This window comes from Candoia aspera, chromosome 1, assembly GCF_035149785.1.
Source record: "Candoia aspera isolate rCanAsp1 chromosome 1, rCanAsp1.hap2, whole genome shotgun sequence".
Classification (NCBI taxonomy): domain Eukaryota; kingdom Metazoa; phylum Chordata; class Lepidosauria; order Squamata; family Boidae; genus Candoia; species Candoia aspera.
The window spans coordinates 299,103,477-299,122,216 of NC_086153.1; the positions used below are offsets into that span (position 1 = coordinate 299,103,477).

General features: G+C 36.4%; 1 protein-coding gene across 1 annotated transcript in view; it reads left to right on the forward strand.

The window, feature by feature from the left end:
* NRXN3 (neurexin 3) overlaps positions 1–18,740 on the forward strand; it is a 995,103-nt gene that overhangs the window by 612,804 nt on the left and 363,559 nt on the right. Inside the window, exon 11 of the mRNA XM_063290181.1 lies at positions 8,822–9,003. Within this exon, the coding sequence (XP_063146251.1) occupies positions 8,822–9,003 (182 nt within the window). The remainder of the gene's footprint in view (positions 1–8,821; positions 9,004–18,740) is intronic.

Consider the following 18,740-nt stretch of genomic DNA (forward strand, 5'->3'; position numbering starts at 1 on the left):
TTGGTTAATGGAGTTTGGTATTACTTTCTCTGACTGCTGAACTCCTTCAGAATTGCAAATAAGAGTCCTTCCCAGACTTACCTAGAGATATGGAAGGCTACACCCAAGATATTCTGCATACTATATACTATAAATCTGATGTAATTCACAGTAAATCATATTGAGGTCAACAATAAAAAAAAAAACCCTTGACTGTTCTGCTTTCTTGGGATTGTTCATGAGTGACCACACTGTTTATCAAAATGAGCACTTTAGAGTAAAAGAAATTGCTGGCAAGACTGTAAATTCTGCAGAAAAAATGATACTTCAACTCTCAGGCTGTTTTGTCTAAGGGTAGGGGAATAGAAATCCTTTGAAAGTATCTACTGTTTGGAATGGCTTTGAATGCTGGCCTGTGAATCATTCAAGAGTATCATACGAGACTAAAGAGTTGGCAGTTCATAGTGAGGATGATTAAACACTGATTATCCTTGTCTCTTACTTCAGCCCACTGTGTCTAGATAGATTGTATGTGCCACTCCCACAGATCTGCCTCTTATGAATGAGATTCCTCCGTAGCACAACCATTTTATAAAGGTTACAGTGTAATGAAAAATACAGACAGATTACTCTTCATGTGCAGATTTAAACGTTGCTTTGCCTTCAGAAGATTCTCTAGATGTTATTGTTCCTATTCTACAGATGGAAGCATGAGTTTCCAGTTGCAGGTGGTTTAAGATTATAAAAGATATCAGTGGTAATGCTTAGGCGAAAACAACAACAACAACTAATCTGATGACAATATCCAGGCAAAGTTTTAAAGTTTTAAATATCTATTTCACTTGAGGACCCCAGGCTGTCTATTATGGCACAACCCCAGTGTTTGTTAATTCACAATAGATGTAATATTGTATGATGGTGATATCTTTGTGGGTGGTGTGACCCAATTAATTTGTCATTTTTTAAAGATATTTCTGCAGAGTGGAATTAGTTGGCTCATCGAATGATGACATAAATTTCATAGATTAGAATTTTCATATTAATTGATTCTGTCTAGGGATACGAATGAAACCTTTCACTGATTTCTTTTAGGATGAAATTTCATAATTTTCCCATTCAGATGCCATTACACCATGATTAGATTAATGCTTGGAGTTCAGTAGTGTTTAACATTCTTTTCTTAAAACTTCCATATTTGGAGAAAATACTTACAAAAAATGTGTATAAAAGGGATTGAATGCAGAAAGGGATGTACAGTATTGTAGGTAGTTATATAAAAGGAATTATACTGTAAAGTTTCCTACAAAAATATAACTTGAAACAGCTGTAACAGAAGCTGGGTGTATTAAGGAAAGTTATGAATAAAAATATGTTGATGTCGGAAAGTTGTATACAAGATGAATACAAATGTGGTCCTTAAAAGATGCTTCAAGCAAAAGGCAAAACAGTTCTTGCTGTATTTTTAAAAATGAAATTCACAGAAAATTGGGTATAACGGAATAATAAGTGGCAATTGTTAAGACTGACCCATAAGCATTTCTAATCTTTAGTATGTGATAAGTACTATAATTCACAATGAACAAGGCTTGGGGCACTGTGGAATAGGACAGATTATAATGTGTAGCACCTGTAGCAACAGACTTCTGCACATAAGAAACAGAAGGATACTTCTGTACCAGTTTTATTAGTGAGTCCATGAAACTTTGTTGAAGAATATCCTGTCCCATTGAAGAAATTCAGTGAAATGATTCTCAATTTCTTTCCCCATGCTTAGTATGGAAGCTCTTGATAAGCCATTCCATGCTCAATATATTCATCTAGCACAGTCATCTTCAATACCAATCCATTATAAACAGGAACAACCTTGATGTGGTTCATATTTTAATATGAATTGATCTACATTGTACTTTCTAAACTGTAATGTGAATTAGCACACAGTTGTCTTTGAGGTTCAACAACTGTGTTGTGTATGTGATCAGGCAAAAAAGGCACTTGTTAGGGAAAATGGCATACAAATTGCACCTGAATTTCCAGAAAGAAAAATGCATATGAATTAGTATGTGTACTTTGGAAAAGTGTATTTGCAGATTGGGGAAGAAACAGGATGAAATGAAAATGTGCTTGAAATAAGCAATCATACAGAAAGGAAAAACGATTCTGTATAAGTAATGACAAAATGCTAAATAAGTAAACAAAGTAAATTGAAGGGTACCCTAGAGGTGAAATTTACATCAACTTTTAAAAATCTGCTTTACTTTTGGACTTGATACACTATTTGATCTGCTCATTCTCTCCCCTATGACATGTCTTTCACAAAAACTGGCTGATACAAGTGAGTTTACAGAATTATGACCATCCAAATGTAAAGTACTTACTTCTGCTGAAAGCTTCACTTGCAAAAAAGGTCATCTTGGAGTTGACTTCATGCCTTTTTTACTTAGCTGTGATTTTCATTCTGTTTGTAACTTCTCATGATACTGCTGACTGCTAGGTACTGGGATTAGTTCCAAGTTGCAGATATCAATTTAAAACCTTTGCCTTTGCACTTAGGCCTGATATTATGATTCTGTTAGCTATATACCATTGGAAAGCTTCTGAGCATGCATGGGTATATATAAAAAGAAAGTGAACAAAACTCTGTTCCACATCTCTTCATCAATGTAATTCCAGATACTGTCATTATGAAAGGCACAACAATAGCAGAGAGGGATAAAAATTCTTAGGGATTTGTAGTACTGACCCCACAACTATAGCTCCAAGCACTCATGCCACTGCTTCAAAGAATAGGTCAGTCTAGTTGAGAATCTCCTAGCTGTCAATACAGGTTGCCACCTATGTAACACAACGTGAGAGAAAAGGTGGGGCATAGATGTAAAGAAAGAATAAATACCTGGATGAAGATTTTTTTTTTTAGCAGACCAACAAGTATCATATCATTAAGCAAGTAGAAATAATAGAAGTATAAGTGACTCACTGAATCTCTTCCAGTAGCTAAGAGCTTCCAAGAATTACAGAGGAGGCAGGGCTAGTTCATCAATCAACAATTTTGAGTTTAGTGGGAAAACCAAAGATACAGATTGCTTGTGTCTAAAAATAGTTCAAGATAGGAGTGAAACTATCCAAGGTGAAGTAGGAAGCTTTACTCCAAATTTTCTTCCTGCTATTTTTAACCAACACACAAGCTATCCTATAAGATGGAAAACAGAAGAAATTCATTTCATTCACTTCATTAAAATTCACTTTAATGCTTTTTTTGAAGTAGGAGGCCAAATTGACCATTGTACCAGATTTTTATCCAGAAAAACAGAGGGGTTTACATATTGAACTAAGCCACAATGTGGCTTAGTTTTTTTTTTACAAAAAAAAATCACAGTGGGCTGCATTTGCACAACATGCTAAGTTGAAAACAAATAAACAGACAAACATGTGCTATGTATATCTTAGCCCTGCTGGCTGGGGCTCAGATTTGCAATGCTTAGTGACAGGAGAGATCCAGAAGGAGCAGGGCCACAATCTCATTATCATATATCATTTATAGGTTAGGGTTAAGCTCAGTAAGAATATGCAAGATGTATTGGTTACTTGCAAATTCTGCCAAATAAGAACACCAAGCTAGGAAATCTAACTTTAGTTGAATTGATAACTTCTTGCTACATGGGGACAAAACTGCATGGTTACAATACTTAACAAGCAAAGAAAAGCCTCATCAAAAGAATGGTACTCAGCAGAAGGCCTGTAATGAAATAGCAGACCTCTATACAATAGAAAAATCCAATCGATGGGAAATAATAGGCTAATTGGCCATTCTTTCTCTCTTACTTTCCCAAAAGTGGGCTTTTTTTAAGGTCAGTTTCTTTGTTTGCTAGGCAATTGCTTAATAAACACCCAGTTCTTTTAGTGAACACAGGTTAAAAATGTAAAGTTATTATCTTTATTTACAAAAGATTACAAGCAAGAGACCAGAGACATATAATTAATTAGGAGAAAGTTGCTGGTTGCATATCCTTTGCATATTCTTTCAGGTAGAAATAGTGTTACAATTTGATTGCTGTTCTTAGATGACACTGGATTAATGGAATGAACAGTAGATTTTCTTGTCAGAAAGTGTCTGTGGCTGCAATTAGAGATGGATCAGTGTTATCACATTTTATTGCCCCTCTTCCCTACTCCCCTTTGTGTGTGTGTGTGTGTGTGCGTGTACATGTATATACACATACACATACACATACACACAAACATACACATAAACTCTTGCTATATTCTGTTATAATTGTGGCTTGACTGTGTAATTACTGAACACTTGTCTTTTACCAAACACATATCTGCACGTTCATTTCATCATTGGGATATATCAATGGTGCAACAGTTTTTTCTGTACTAGCAGAAGTGATTTCCAACTGCTCATAGTTTTTGCTGTTACCAGATTTGGGTTATCTAATATTTGGAAAGTTTGAACACTAAAAAGTAAATTCCCCTGCAGGATTTTACATAGGCTTGCATGATAAGCATGCTGTAGCATTAGATACAATATTCTACATGTGCTAAATGGTCTATATAAGCCATAAGAATGACTTATTGACCTCTTTTAGTTGCACTTTGATGTTTATCTTATTGAAAGAAAATTGGGATCAGTTTATAGCATTCTTAAGAATGATGCCAAAAGGGGAAGCTTTGGATGGGTTGGTTGGATTGCTAGGAGTTGTAGTTTAGTAAAATGTGAAATACTATAAGTTCTCAACCCTGTATGTAATATGAAGAATCATTTGAGTCAAGTCCAATCCCAATATTGCATGGATATGTTCATATTGCTTTCTTGGTTAAAATGTGGAAGTAGTTTGCCATTACCTTTTTTCTATTCTTTTTTCTTTTAAACTTCCAAGTAATTCTACCCAGGTCCTATCCTGGATCAAGTAAGGTTGGTGAGGTGCTGCGACCTGTCATAACAACCCAATTTATAGGATTATTAATTTTAGTCCTGTTTAGTTCTCTTCACAAATTCCCTGCATGATGGAACAATGGGAAGTCCCAACAGATAGGAAATATTGTTTTCCTCAAAAGTTATCTTCCAATATATGGAAGAGCAAATGAATCTATGTAACATCAGTAGGAATTATTATTATTTTAAACTTATTGGCTGCCCAACTCCAATGGACTCTGGGCAACACACACAAATAGAAAAAACAACAACCCAAACAATAATAAAAACAGCAAAAAACATTAAATCAGACAGACAGCCCAGACAAAAATCTCATAAAGAACAAAATCAGCAAAACAAAACAAGGGCCTTAGAAAATAATAAAAATCAGCCTCAGGCCTGGGACCAAAGCCAGGTTTTCAAAACTTTCTGGAACCCCAGGAAAGAGAGCACTGTCCTTATCTCTTGGGGATGGTGTTCCAAATATGCTGTTGTGCAGTATCTTTTTCTTTGATTTGTTCCTTCACATGTGAAAAAGTGTATTACCATTTTGGAAAAAGACACGGAACTTACTGGGTGACTTTTAGCCAATCACTCTCCCTGCTTTAGAGGTCTGTTGTGGGCATAAAGGGATCCAACTTATCTTTTCCGGACATTTCCTATATGATATAGGACCTTTTTATGTTTTTATAGATTGACAGAGTCATATGCACCTTCATGTCAGATTCCATCTTGCTTGGCACTGAAAAGCTGTGACAGGCTAGTCATTATAACTGAATGTAATTGCCATTCACAAGGACTTGACATGCAGTGTGTGCAACCAAGTGGCTCCTGGGAAGATGTGTGTTCATCAAAGGTAGTAGATAAAAATATTTTCAAAGGTGAAGCTTACATTCCTGCATTAAAATTTTAATTTCATTTTGTTGCATTTCTTGGCCTCTGCCAGCCATGTGCATGTATGTGAATGCACAAAATGATAAGAAGTTGACTAAATGTTATGAGATGAAGTGGAAGAATGTGACACAGAGCTGACATTTTTTGGTGTCAATTATAGGTTAAACAATCCAGTTCTATGCTATTAGTGAAAAATGAACTGAAAATTAAAAGGTCATTCAAGAAAGAAAAGACAGTTTTTATTAAAAAGGTGAACCACATTGCTAGCAGGATTCTCTGATGCTACTATAGGCAATTCAAATTGTGCAATGTAACATATTATGGGATAATAATAAATATAATTGAGAGAGCAAATTCATTAAAAGTTTATCCTGTCAACTAGGGCTATTAGAATTGTCTGCATATGGAAAAAAGCCACCTTAATTCATTATTACAGACCATTCAAATATAATCAGTAATATTAATAATAACAACAATAAAGCATTGATTTAAGATAATGTTGTAATTTCCAGTGGCTGGCCTATGTTTTGACAGCAAGCAAGGAACAAGCTACATGTTTGTAGTATCTGAGCATGCACAATGACATCATTATAAAAGCCCTGCCCCACATCATGATGCAGGCATGTGAAAGAAGCCTTGCACAGGGACATCACTATAGTGTGGGGCTTGCCACACCTGGTCCTACTTTGCTGTGGACACCTCTGATGGAGAACTTCCCTAGAAAGAACTGCCTGCATCACCAATCTTTACCATCATAAGGATTTGGGTCTTAGACATCCCCCATGCTCAGTCTGGTTGCAAACAATAGTTGATTTTCTGTGTACAAGCTGATGTACATTGAAATACATGAGTAAGAATTCTGAAAAACATGGCTTCAAAAAAGTACAGAAGCCTAGTGGCAAAATCATGAGCAATATTATTAGATACAATCAGAGCGTGGGGGGTGTCCATGGGGGGCATTTCAACAGTGTCAAAATGGGCAATTAAAGCCCTATCTCTTTTAACATGTGTGCAATGGATGTGATGCATATTTGATACTGTTGAGACACCCCCCCCCCAGTGGATACCCCTGAGAGAGCCAGTGGGGTGCAGGGGTTAAAGTGCTGGACTAGGATCTGGGAGACACTGGTACAACCCCATCCTCTGCAGTGGAAGCTTACTGGGTAACTGTGAACCAGTTATTCTCTCTCAGCCCAACTTACTTGACAGGATTCTTATGATGATCGTTTGGGGGGAAAATTAGACAAGGGAGTGCTACGTAAGCCACCGTTAGTTCCTCTTGGTAAGGTGGGACATACATTTAACAAATACATGAAATAAATAAATGCATCTGTTCAGCCATCTGTCAGGGATTCTTTAAATTGGATTCCTGCATAGAACAGAAGATTGGATTCTGTGGCTTTTCAATCTTTAAGGTTCTATAAAAAAACCATTAGCTTCCTTCCAGAATACTTCCACTGTGCTGTCTGTTAATGAGCCAGGCATTCTAGCTCTTGCAGTCTTTAAGAAAATTAAGTTATCCATGCCAATCATTAGAAGGCATGCTCCTTCTCCAACACATACAGTGAATAATCATACTTTAATCTCTGTATGTAGTTGACTGGTACCCACAGATGCCATGGTTTAGGTATTTAACGGTGCTGTTGATGTTCTTTGTTTGTTTTACAAGCAAAACAGTAATGAAATAGTGGGCACTTGATAATACCCGCTAGCTGTCTTTATTTCAAATGCTATTTCTCTTTATCTGGCAACTGGCACCTGAAGCAAACTTAAATAGAATGTGAAGAATAAAACCTATCTCCTGTAAAATATCTTTCTTTGAAAGGAACTGCCATTTATTTGCTTGTGTTTCTCTTGCTAATCTTATATACACTGACTAGGACTCCCAGGCACAGCATGAATATTCATTTTAGCAATGCTTGGGAAATGTTTTATTTTATTCCAAAAGACCATAGCAACGTACATAGCATGCTTTCTATAAGGCAGATGTTATTCTCAACATCTTATAGTTACTTTTGAAGTGAGCTGCTGGTCAAAAATCTGATGGTTTGGGTAAATGTCCTTTCTGCTCCCCAGTGAAAAACTTTTTCTATATTTCCCCTCCACAGACCATGCTATGCTTAATGAAGAAAAGAAAATAATGTAATGCAGTCTATTTACTTGAATAGAAGATCCTGAATTTAAAACAATTCTTTCCCCCCTCTCAAGAACTGTTATTCTAGATAAATATTTAATGCAATACCCAACTTTGTAACCTTGTCAATCCGAAGTTCTACTGAAAGATTTTTGTCCTTCTCCCATAAAGAATGTGTCTAACACTTTTGTGTGTGCATTGCATATACATCCAGAAGTCACACTTTGAAAAGAGGCAGAGCTAGGACAAAAAAGCAAATTATTAATAATTCTATTAGTAGCCACTGATTAAAATTAACTGGTTGTAAAATAACCAGTTAATAATAACCTTCAAAGGTTATTATTAATAACCTTTTGTAAAGTTAACTGTTTACTCCCAAGCAGTAGCTAATCTTAAAAAGGCATTGATTCTTTGCAGCAGTTAGTAACCATTTGCACCTCCCACCTCTCCCCTTGTTTTTAACAGTCTGATATTATTCTCTGCTGTTCTTCTCAGTGAAAGATGACCCCACTCTCACAAATTTACCAGTAATTACAGAGAGGGGGCCTTGTCTTCCTGTTGGGTAAATATGTTATTTTCCAGAAACATAAAATGAATTTTAGGCAAAAGAAGCCTAACTTGATGGTTGGTCACAGTGTGTAAAAGCTTTTAGAGACAATGTGTTATCTCCCCTGTGCTATTATGTAGTTGAGTCTACCAGTGTTCCTGCTTTGCATCTGCTTTGTTTTAATTCATTTTGTTCACATCTTTAATTCAGGATGACACAGTGCCCTAGGCTTTTGTAAGGTTCTCTAATGGAATCTTGCACTTACAGTAGATCTAGTACCATTTGATGCAATTGAAATGTTTATATAACTGGGTAAGTTACCTCTATGTGTCTTTTTATGTGTGTGTTGCAGCTGGGGCCACATATATCTTCGGGAAAAGTGGAGGCCTCATCCTGTATACTTGGCCAGCAAATGACAGACCCAGTACGAGAACAGACCGCCTTGCTGTTGGGTTCAGCACAACAGTAAAAGATGGCATCTTGGTACGGATTGACAGTGCCCCTGGGCTTACTGACTTTCTACAACTGCATATAGTAAGTGCAGATCTTTTATACCTCATTTTGCCTTCAGTTTTAATGCCTACAAAAATTTGTAAGAACAGCCCCCCCCAAATGGAAACAAAACCCCAAAACCCAAACCCTACTTTACTGATAAGTGCATATTTCTAAGAAATGTAATCTTAAATAATAATTAAGAAATTGTTTTTCCATAGTTGTATTTAAAATGTATTCTGGATGGGGTTGAAGATAATCTAAAATTTTATGTTTGCTTGTTTAATGTTGTCTTAATATAAACAAATATAGTTTTCTTTGGACAAAAACTAACTATATCCTTTTTGTAGGTTTAGACCAGTGTTTCTCAACCTCTTTTTTCTTCTAACCTTGTTTTTCTCCTGTGGTCCCCCTGTCCAGGTCCCATTATCAGATACGGACATGGGGCAGTAACTGGTGTGTCTTCTGGCATCAACAAGACAGTATTTGCTGCTTTTTTTTTCCTGTGCCCCCCTCAGTACATGCCATGTCCCTCCATAACATGTTTTTAACCTGTGGCACCCTTGAAATATGCTAGCCCCCCCCCCCAGGGGACTATATGGCCCCTGGCTGAGGACTGCTGATTTAGGCTGCTGTATTATACAATGAACATAAGAAGAACAGTCTTAAGAAATGGCAAATGAAAGAGGGTGGAGGATAGCATTTGAGTCTCAGCAACCATATGCTAGTGCATATATCTCCAAACTGGTACTCTCTAGATATCTTAGATTTACAACTTCCAGAATTCTTAACCAGAATATATAATACCTGGGATTTCTGGTCCAATAAACCTGGGATAGATTGCATGAGTTATTAATCTCCCGTTTTACTGACCACGGAAGAGTGGATTTCTGATTATAAAACAGTAAAATTGATGACTCAAAGATATACATATGGAAGTATGAATAAGGAACCAATCCATGGTTTACTCCATAGTCCAAATACTGTATTCAGGAAAGCAAATGCCAGCAGCTCCTTGCTGCCTGCTTAATATTCCATCCTTACCACTCCTTACTCTTGGTTGCATAAAAAGGCTTTCATATGTACAATGACTGTAGAGTTCCCCAAATTAAAACCCAGAGTAGCTAAGATTCAAGATACTACATTAATTAGTAAGAATATTTAATATATACATATATGTTCTGGGTACAATCTGTTCTGGATGGAGCAGCATTGACCTGCACAAGTCAGATATGCATCTTTAGGCGTGTTCTTGTTTCTTTCATGGCTCCTGAAAAGTAAGGAATACATGGAAAGACACAGCTCCCACCGTGTTTTTGGAAACGTCTTTGTTCTGCCTGCTGCAGAACTTCCTTTAAGAGAAGGAAGTTCTGGCAAAAGAATTTATGCTTTCAAAAATCTATTTTTAGATTATTGTGCTGTGTTCTACTTATATTTGTTCTTTTTCAGTGTTTGAAAACTATACTTCATTCAGAAAAATGCTAGCCAGACTGGGTTTGGTAGTAAGATTACAATGGTCTTAGTATTTCACTGTTTTTCAGTCACAATTCAACTGCATTTTTTTTTAACTTACTAAGCCATAAATTATTTGGGGCATTTGGAGGACCATCTCTTTCTATATGAACAGGATCATCATTTTATGATGATCACTGGAGGCCATTATATCCCATTATCTTGACAGACTAAGTTGTTGAGTATTTAGGACAGGGCCTTTCCTAATATTAGCACTACAGTTATGGGACCCACTCTTGACAAAGGTGAAATTGGATTCTTTGATGTAGGGCATTATGCAGGGTCCTAAAAGCTGTTCTGAATTGTCAGTCTTTTAATGCCACATCATTTAATAACTCCTTAATTTTAATTCCATTCTCAAATTTTATTGAATGACTTGTTGGCTTTAGTGAAGAAAGCAATTTTCAAGTTTAATGAAATAAATACAAAATAATGTTATCATACTGCAATTTCATATGATATACTTCTTACCAATAGTGCATGATTTTCTAAATCACTTTTACAACTTTGGAACTGTTACCTTGACTTTCATGTCTTTTGCCTCATGAATGAGTTACAGTCAACACCTACCCACCCCTTTTTTAACAGTAACAACATCATATTATGGATTTGCTTCAGTTTATTCCTTATTGCTGTGTTTGTACTTAAAATATCTCTGTGTATGACTGTATAAGTATATATTTTTTTAAATGCTAATGATGGATTGACAACATCTATGGCATTTGGAGCAAAATGTGAAGTAGTGAGACTCATACATGCACACTCATACAGATGCAAGCACATATTCTCTCACAATCAAACAGATACAAAACACACAATAATATGATAGCAAATTCCAACTCATATTTGGTATTTCTCCTTGATAATCTTTCCCTTGATGTCTTAGACAGTTCAAGGGATTCTCAGGACATTTATTATGACACACATTTTCTATATGCACACTGAGTAAAGTGAATACAAAAAGTATCTTATTAATTTTTTCATGAATATAATTTATGAAAAATCCTTTTGGATTCATTTTTTAATTATGAGCCCTTTAGATACTTTGAAGTTTTGTGCGCAGGCATCTGTTTTGTATGACAAAAAATATATAACCTTTGAAACCTTTTCCCTCCTGATTTACAGTGCAGATGTAAGTGAATTTGCCAGAACAGGGATAATGGATGGAACACCTCCAGAATTATTCAGTTCATAAATTGGCATTTATAATTAGGCAGGACTAAGCTTAGGCATAAGAGTATGCGAGAATGCTACTGTCAAATGCAGAGAGGATGTAGTGCTGTATTGGTTTTGTGCAGCCTTTGAGAGAGAATTGGCTGTGCCTCTATTGTAGGTGGACTGATATCAGTCCTTCAAGATGGGCCAGGTCAGGAAACAGATTCCATAAGACTACTGGAATTCTATATTATTGTTTCAGGATATAAGAACAGAATCTTGAAAGATCTGACAGAGATTCTGTCTCCTTCCTCTTATACCCAAGAGAAGCCATGACAATTTTGAGTTTCTTCCTTATTCCCTCCTCCTTTCCAGGCTAAGCTGGTGTTTATGTAACAGCTGTTGAATTTTTTTTTCAAACTTCTCTGTACTCCATCCAGAAGGTTTGAACTAGCCCAAAGTGCTTCTTTAAATGCATTCGCTCTACTGTGCCATAACTGTCACCTTGCAATCTACAACAAGCAGAAACTGCTGACAGAGAGTAAACAGGGAGTCAGTAGGACAGCTGTGGCTTATGAAAGAGATTGTGCTGCTGACATCTAAGGAGAGAAAAATCATTTGCCTGGTTGTTGGAGCTTTATTTATCTGTCTATTATTGCAACCTATTCTTTGTATGTTTATGAAGGAAATAGATTGGTCCCAGTTCTATAGATGGTGTAAGGCTTGAATCTGGTAAGATAACAATCAACTTCCTGGGCTAGAGAGAATGGTTATACAAATAAGCCTGTGACACTCCAAGGCTTACTTCAGAAAGATTGGAGGAAAAAGCCCAGAGTTTAAATTTGGATGCATAGCCCTATATAAGGGCTTTGACCTCTCTGCACTGCAAAGGATTGGGCTTGTAGCAATTGATCTGATGCCTACAAGAGGAAATTTCAGGGAGGGCTCTTGTCATGGAGAGATGAAGGCATGCCAAGTTCCCTATCAACCAACCCCTTTTTTATTTGATCACTGGTACTGCTTTCAAAGCAATTATTATAATTGGGTAAGAGGTAGTACAGACATTTTGTAAATAAAATAAATTTCAAACTTTGCTCTGAGGAAACAATATACTTTTAAGATTGTTAGAGTGAGGTAAAGTGATTCCTTCCTGCGAGGTATGGCTTCTTAACAGCACGATATGGTTCATTTGTGTTTTCTCAATTAAAATTAGGTAGTCACAGTTTTAATAGGGGAAAGATGCCATGTTCATGTAACATGGCTACATGGTAATCATAGCATATGGAAACCCAATTGCCTTCATTTGTATGGTACCATGAACTATAATCTAACCACATAGGCTGGGTTCATGCAACATGTTAGGAGAATTCTTTTGAATTCTCCAGCATTTCTCTTTCTTGAAGGACAGAGACTAATTAACTCCATATGCATAAGAGAAAAAAATGAGGAAAGAAAAACTAACAAAACAATAGGAAACAAATGGGAAATTAAGCATGTTAATTAGAATAGGTCAAATAGTTCTCTAATCAGGATTCCCAGTGGGGAAATATTTGTTCAGCAAAAGAAAAGAAGTATCAGGACATTCCGCCACTGATGGTGAGTGAGCATCCATCCATCATTGTATCAATTTCTTTTGCACATACCATCTGATTCTGTTTGTACACAATAACAATTTATCTTGTGTTTGTGTCAGATTTTTGACATACAACTCAACATGAACATTTACAAAAACTCATGAGTCTTCTAAAACATTAGTCCAAAAGAAACCCATTATAAAATAAGTTTCCATTGTGCAAATTATAATGTAATTATAATTATTATAATTATAATATAGTACATTTTGAGTATATTGTATGTGTTTATTGTGATTTCTAACTGTAAAATCACAATATGTCTATGAAAATGTGACATATGGATGCTAAAATGGTCTTCCATTGATGTTCATGTACAAGTCTCTCCCATTCCTTTTCATTTCTCTTATGCTTCAATACATTCTGACATTTTTTTTATAGTTATGATAAAGTGGCCTATAAGGGCAAATTTCCAATATGTAGAACTTGCTATTTTTCAACCTTAGAAAAAAGACACAATTTAACACTTCCTTCTCTGAAAACTGAACATTTCTGACAAAAAGGCCAGAAATGGGGACCTTTCCCTGTATAAACAATTAAAACAATGTATAACATGTATGAAAAAAAGTTTTAAGAATATGTAGAAGAATACTGCCTAAAGTATAAATTATCTGTGTTGAGCCTTTATTTTTAAAGTACTGATTTTATCCAACATGCTCAGTTTAAATGAAGCCATCTGTCAACTCAGTTGAACATCTGAGATCTATGTCTAGATATTCTCAGCCTGACATCTTTGTTCCTCTGGATACCTTTGAAATTGACTAGAAAGAGCAGAGTAGCTTCCCAATGCAACAGATTTAGATAAATTAATATTATATTCAAAAAAGGCTCTCAAACCATAAACAATTTTGGTATGGAGCAGTCAGATATTGCAGAATATTCTTGTATTCATTGCCTACATCAGCCTTTCTCAACCTTTGACCCTGGAGGAACCCTTGAAATATCTTTCAGGGCTTGGGGAATCCCTACACATTCAGGCTTAAGTAGAGGCCAGAAGTTACAAAATGATTATATTTGTTTTATATGTAGGCCTTTATATATGCATTAACAGTGTTCGTAAACTAAAAATAAAAAATGAAACTTACCTCTTTAATGTGAAGTTGCCTGAATTTGAAATAATTTTTAAATAAATTGTGATCTTCCAGGGAACCCCTAATGACCTCTCATGGAACCCTAGGGTTCTATGGAACCCTGGTTGAGAAACCCTGGCCTACATGTATTAAGCCATGATTTTTGCTAGTTTACCTAACTGTATATGCTAAAGTTTCCAAACCAAATCAAACAATAATGGAGAGAGAGGGCAACTCTGCCTTCTTCTTCTTCTCCAATAAAAAGGAGTTAAAGTTCAATTATATATTGAATGATATAAATGTGATGAATAAATAAATAAATAAGTCCTTACATATTTTTGAGATGAGTAAATAATTCTAAACCCATTTTTTAAAATTCTTGAGAAAAAGATATTGAAAAAATCAAAAACAGGAACCACTAATAACATATCAAAGATTTTCTCTGCATCTAGTGAAATACACAGCAGGCTTTCTATGTTTTACTAATGGATTCAAATTGTCAACCCTTTCTCTATGATACATCCTGCATGATCATGATGTATCAAGCCTTGCTACTACATTCTAGATTTGGTTAACAAGAATCTGATATAACCTCTACCTCTACATTTAAATTTAAAATAATGTTTTAACATCTACATTCAGTAATGGATTAGGTGTAGAATTAGCACAATGTATATGATCCTTATCTGATTTATGGATTATAGTAATATAAGCTTTATTAAGAGAAGCTAGTGGAACACTAGATTCAAATACATTGTTAAAATATAGAAGCCAAAATTTCTTGATATACTTTATACCAAGAATCTTCCAGCTTATACACGTTGCCATTCCTTATACTAAAATATTTAATTTCTTCTACCTGGATAGAGATAGAAAGTAGCTCATTGTGTTGGTTATCAAACACAGAAGATTCAGCAGAGTGGAAAAATGATCTACTCTATTTCCCATCAAATCCTATCCTTTACTCTCCAATCTTTCCTGCTACCCTTAGATAAAATGGGGTCAATGTAATTGCCAGTGTTGAAGTAATATTTAACTTCTGGTCCAGTTGGGAAGCACAGATGCTGGCTTGGATCTCCCAAAACAGGGTCCCTCCAGCTTCTATACAATTCACTTTAAACAAGCTTCCTGCTGCCAACTCTCAAATAAGTAGGGGAATTTTAATCCAATTCAATTAATCCAGTCAATTAAAAAAAATACACTCATAGTTGTGAATAGGCAAGAACTGTACTTTACTATTTGCATTAAGAAACCAATAACCATATATTGTAGATAATATAGACATTACTACATGGTATAGAGGTTCGAGAAGAACTTTAATAGTAGCTTTTGAAATCAATGGGAATGAATCCTTCTGTGAGGCTGACTGACCCTTGCTCTCTGAGATGCTGTCTGAGATACCAATTTGTCTGTCTCTGCCTCTCTCTTCCAACAGCTGGAGCAGAGTCCTTAAAGAGACAGCACATTTCAAAAGTTTGAAATATTCAAACAATGCAAATCTCTGCTCCCTTGGTAAAAATGCTCAGAGCAACAACTGGCTTTGCAACAGTCTTACACAGCAGTTTGTCTCACTCTCCTTTTGGCTGCTTGATCCTTCATCCTGGCCCATCTGAGTCCCTTTCTCCTCCTCTTCTTGGCTGTGTGAGCCATGATCTACTGTCAGCCAAATATGCTGGACAGCTCCATCAGGAGCATAGCTTCCCACTTCTTTATTCACCCTGGCTAAGTGTGCCAACTGATCCAAATCCCTCCCAAGATGTCCCCTCCCCTTGTAGTAGCAGGATAGTGTGCTGCTGGAACAAAACCCTGTTTCCTCCCTTCTACTTGTTACTCATAAGTAGTCTTTCTCTTAACTTGAAAGCTTTGCCTCTTATCTCCTTCAGTCTTCCCAGGCTGCTCTCACTAAGCTAACCATTTCCTCTTCTTCCTAGTCAGTGCCTTCAGGCTAAACTATTGCTTCTTTCCTGTCTGTGTGTATCTGTGTTGGTCTAAGACTTGTACCCACAGCTCCACAGCTTTTCCCAAACATTGAATTTTGTTTCTTCTCTGTTTTGGGGGGCAGACTCCCCCTATTGTCCAAAGGTCTCCAGATGTCATTTCTTTACAGGTTTTATTCTGTCTGCCAGCATCTCCCTTATCTCTTCCTTCAATCTCTTACCTCTATCTTTCTTCTACTTTTAATCCCCTTCCAGTACAAACTTATGCAATCAGATCCTTAGCACCCAAGTTAACTTCCTTGTTTCCCATGGCAACGTCCTACCAATTTGCATAAGAATTATTCCCCAAATCTATTGCAGCTTTCTGGGTACAGATGAGGACAGCAAAATGTCTTGGACAAACCTTCATTAGGGAGTTTGCTACCAATTTCTTTACACAGCAGCTTCTATTAGGAAGGTATCTAAGTTTTGAAATTGGTCCATCAGAAGAGTTTCAAAATGTGCAGGAGTATGAGCCCAGCATTGCTTGAAAACAGTCACATAAGTACAGATTATGTGGTCTCATTCCTGCACATTCTGTAACACATCTTTTGAATGCATTTTGAAGCATGTGCAGCCCAGGCTTATTGCATAGGATTATTAAATACAGTTTTAAAATGCATACTAGTGTGATAGCTGAAACATAGCAGTAGAGAGAAGAGAGAAAAAAAAGCAGATTGAAAGTGCTTGTTTTGCCCTCATTTGCTCTGCTTTTAGAAAAAAAGTCAAGTCCTTCCTTTTCAGCCACTTTTTTTGGGGGGGATTGATTTTAATTGTTTTAATGACACTTTAATTGTTCACATTTCATTTTTTATTGTTACCACTTTGAGTGCCATATGGGCAGAGTGGGATAATAAAAATCTTAAAAACAAACAAAGACATTCAGGACACTTAAATCATTGCAGAGTTTTTAAAAGACTGGAAAATAAAATGCATCTTCACCTAGCATTGCGATGGTATTACCAGGATAGCAGGCAGGCAACTCTTTCCGGGTAACACCTTCCACAACTGAAATGCTACCATCAAGATAGCCCCCAACACTTTCCTGAGTGTCTACATGATAGCTGTAAAAAAGATTTTCACTACAGAAAAGAGGTGGTGAAAGTGCATCTGTTAAAAGATAGCAATTTATAAACAAGGATATACAGGCTGGGTTCACACACTGTGCTAATTCATGATTTGTTTTAAACATAGTTTGTAAAATAAGCCATAATGACCTGCTTGACACCTAATGTAGTCTATAAACATCATAGTGGCAGGATTTACATATCACATGAACTCAGACAAACCTCATTATCACATCTTAACTGTGAATGATAAGTTGGAAGCTAGTCTCATTTATAGAGATATGATGTAAAACAGAATTGTGCCCCTTGTTAGGAGCAAGGAGCACTGGCTGCCCCCCCCCCCATTTATGCTCTATATGTAAATAAAGCAAATATTACAGAGGAGGAAATAATAAAAGTTTTGTCCTTTTAACATGCATGCTGAACAGGGAATTTCAACATATATAGCTTGTCATGCTAGTAAAATCTGCTAATTTCCATTCAGCTTTTTAAAGTGCAAGATAAACTTCTTTTCAGCTTCTCCTGCTACTGCCAGCAGTTCTTGAAATGGATAGTTTACAACAAGATTAAACTGTAGGATATGACTTAGACTAATACAACTATGACTGGAACTTCTGGTAGTGCGTCAAAATAATAATAACAAAAATTATAGATGTTTCTGTAACTCTTCGCAGGCATCTAACAGTCACCAAGATTTTTGCAGCCCCGACAATCCTATGATTGTATGATTCGCTAGTGCTTTATGGGTTTATTCAGACAGCTATCTTAACATGCTTTCCTCCAGTTCATGAGGAGGCAAAAAAGTATGCCAGCACAATTTACTCTGTCTTGACAGCCAGTCTGTATGCTGTACTGCCTCAGGAACCATGCAGTGAAATGGTGCTGTCCTTAAAGTTTTAATGCAGAACAAATTAAGGGTAGTGATTGGGGCCTCCATTTTCCTTCTTATCAGTGTCCCCACTGCTGCATGTTGGGCAGGAAAGAGAAGAACCTTCAACCATTCTCCTTCACATTGTGGTGGGGTATGGTGGTAAACAGGGAGTCAGCAACATGGCTATTAAATAGGCATCTTGACAGTTGAAAATAAAGTAAGTGCCCTGCAGCACTGTTCAAGTTGCTCATGTGACAAACCACCTAGTGTGAGGGCAAGCCATAATTATGAGCATTTATCTCACATTATTCAAGAGAGTGGAAGACATGTATCAAACGTGGTTGATATATCAGTTGTGCACTGGAACAGGGTGGAACAAAGTGAGTGCAAGCACCAGCTGATCTGCCTCCCATTTCACCCTGTACCCAGTTCCTTTTATTCTTTTTTGCAGATTGCTCTGAAGCTTAATAGCAAGATCATCAAGATAGATATCCATC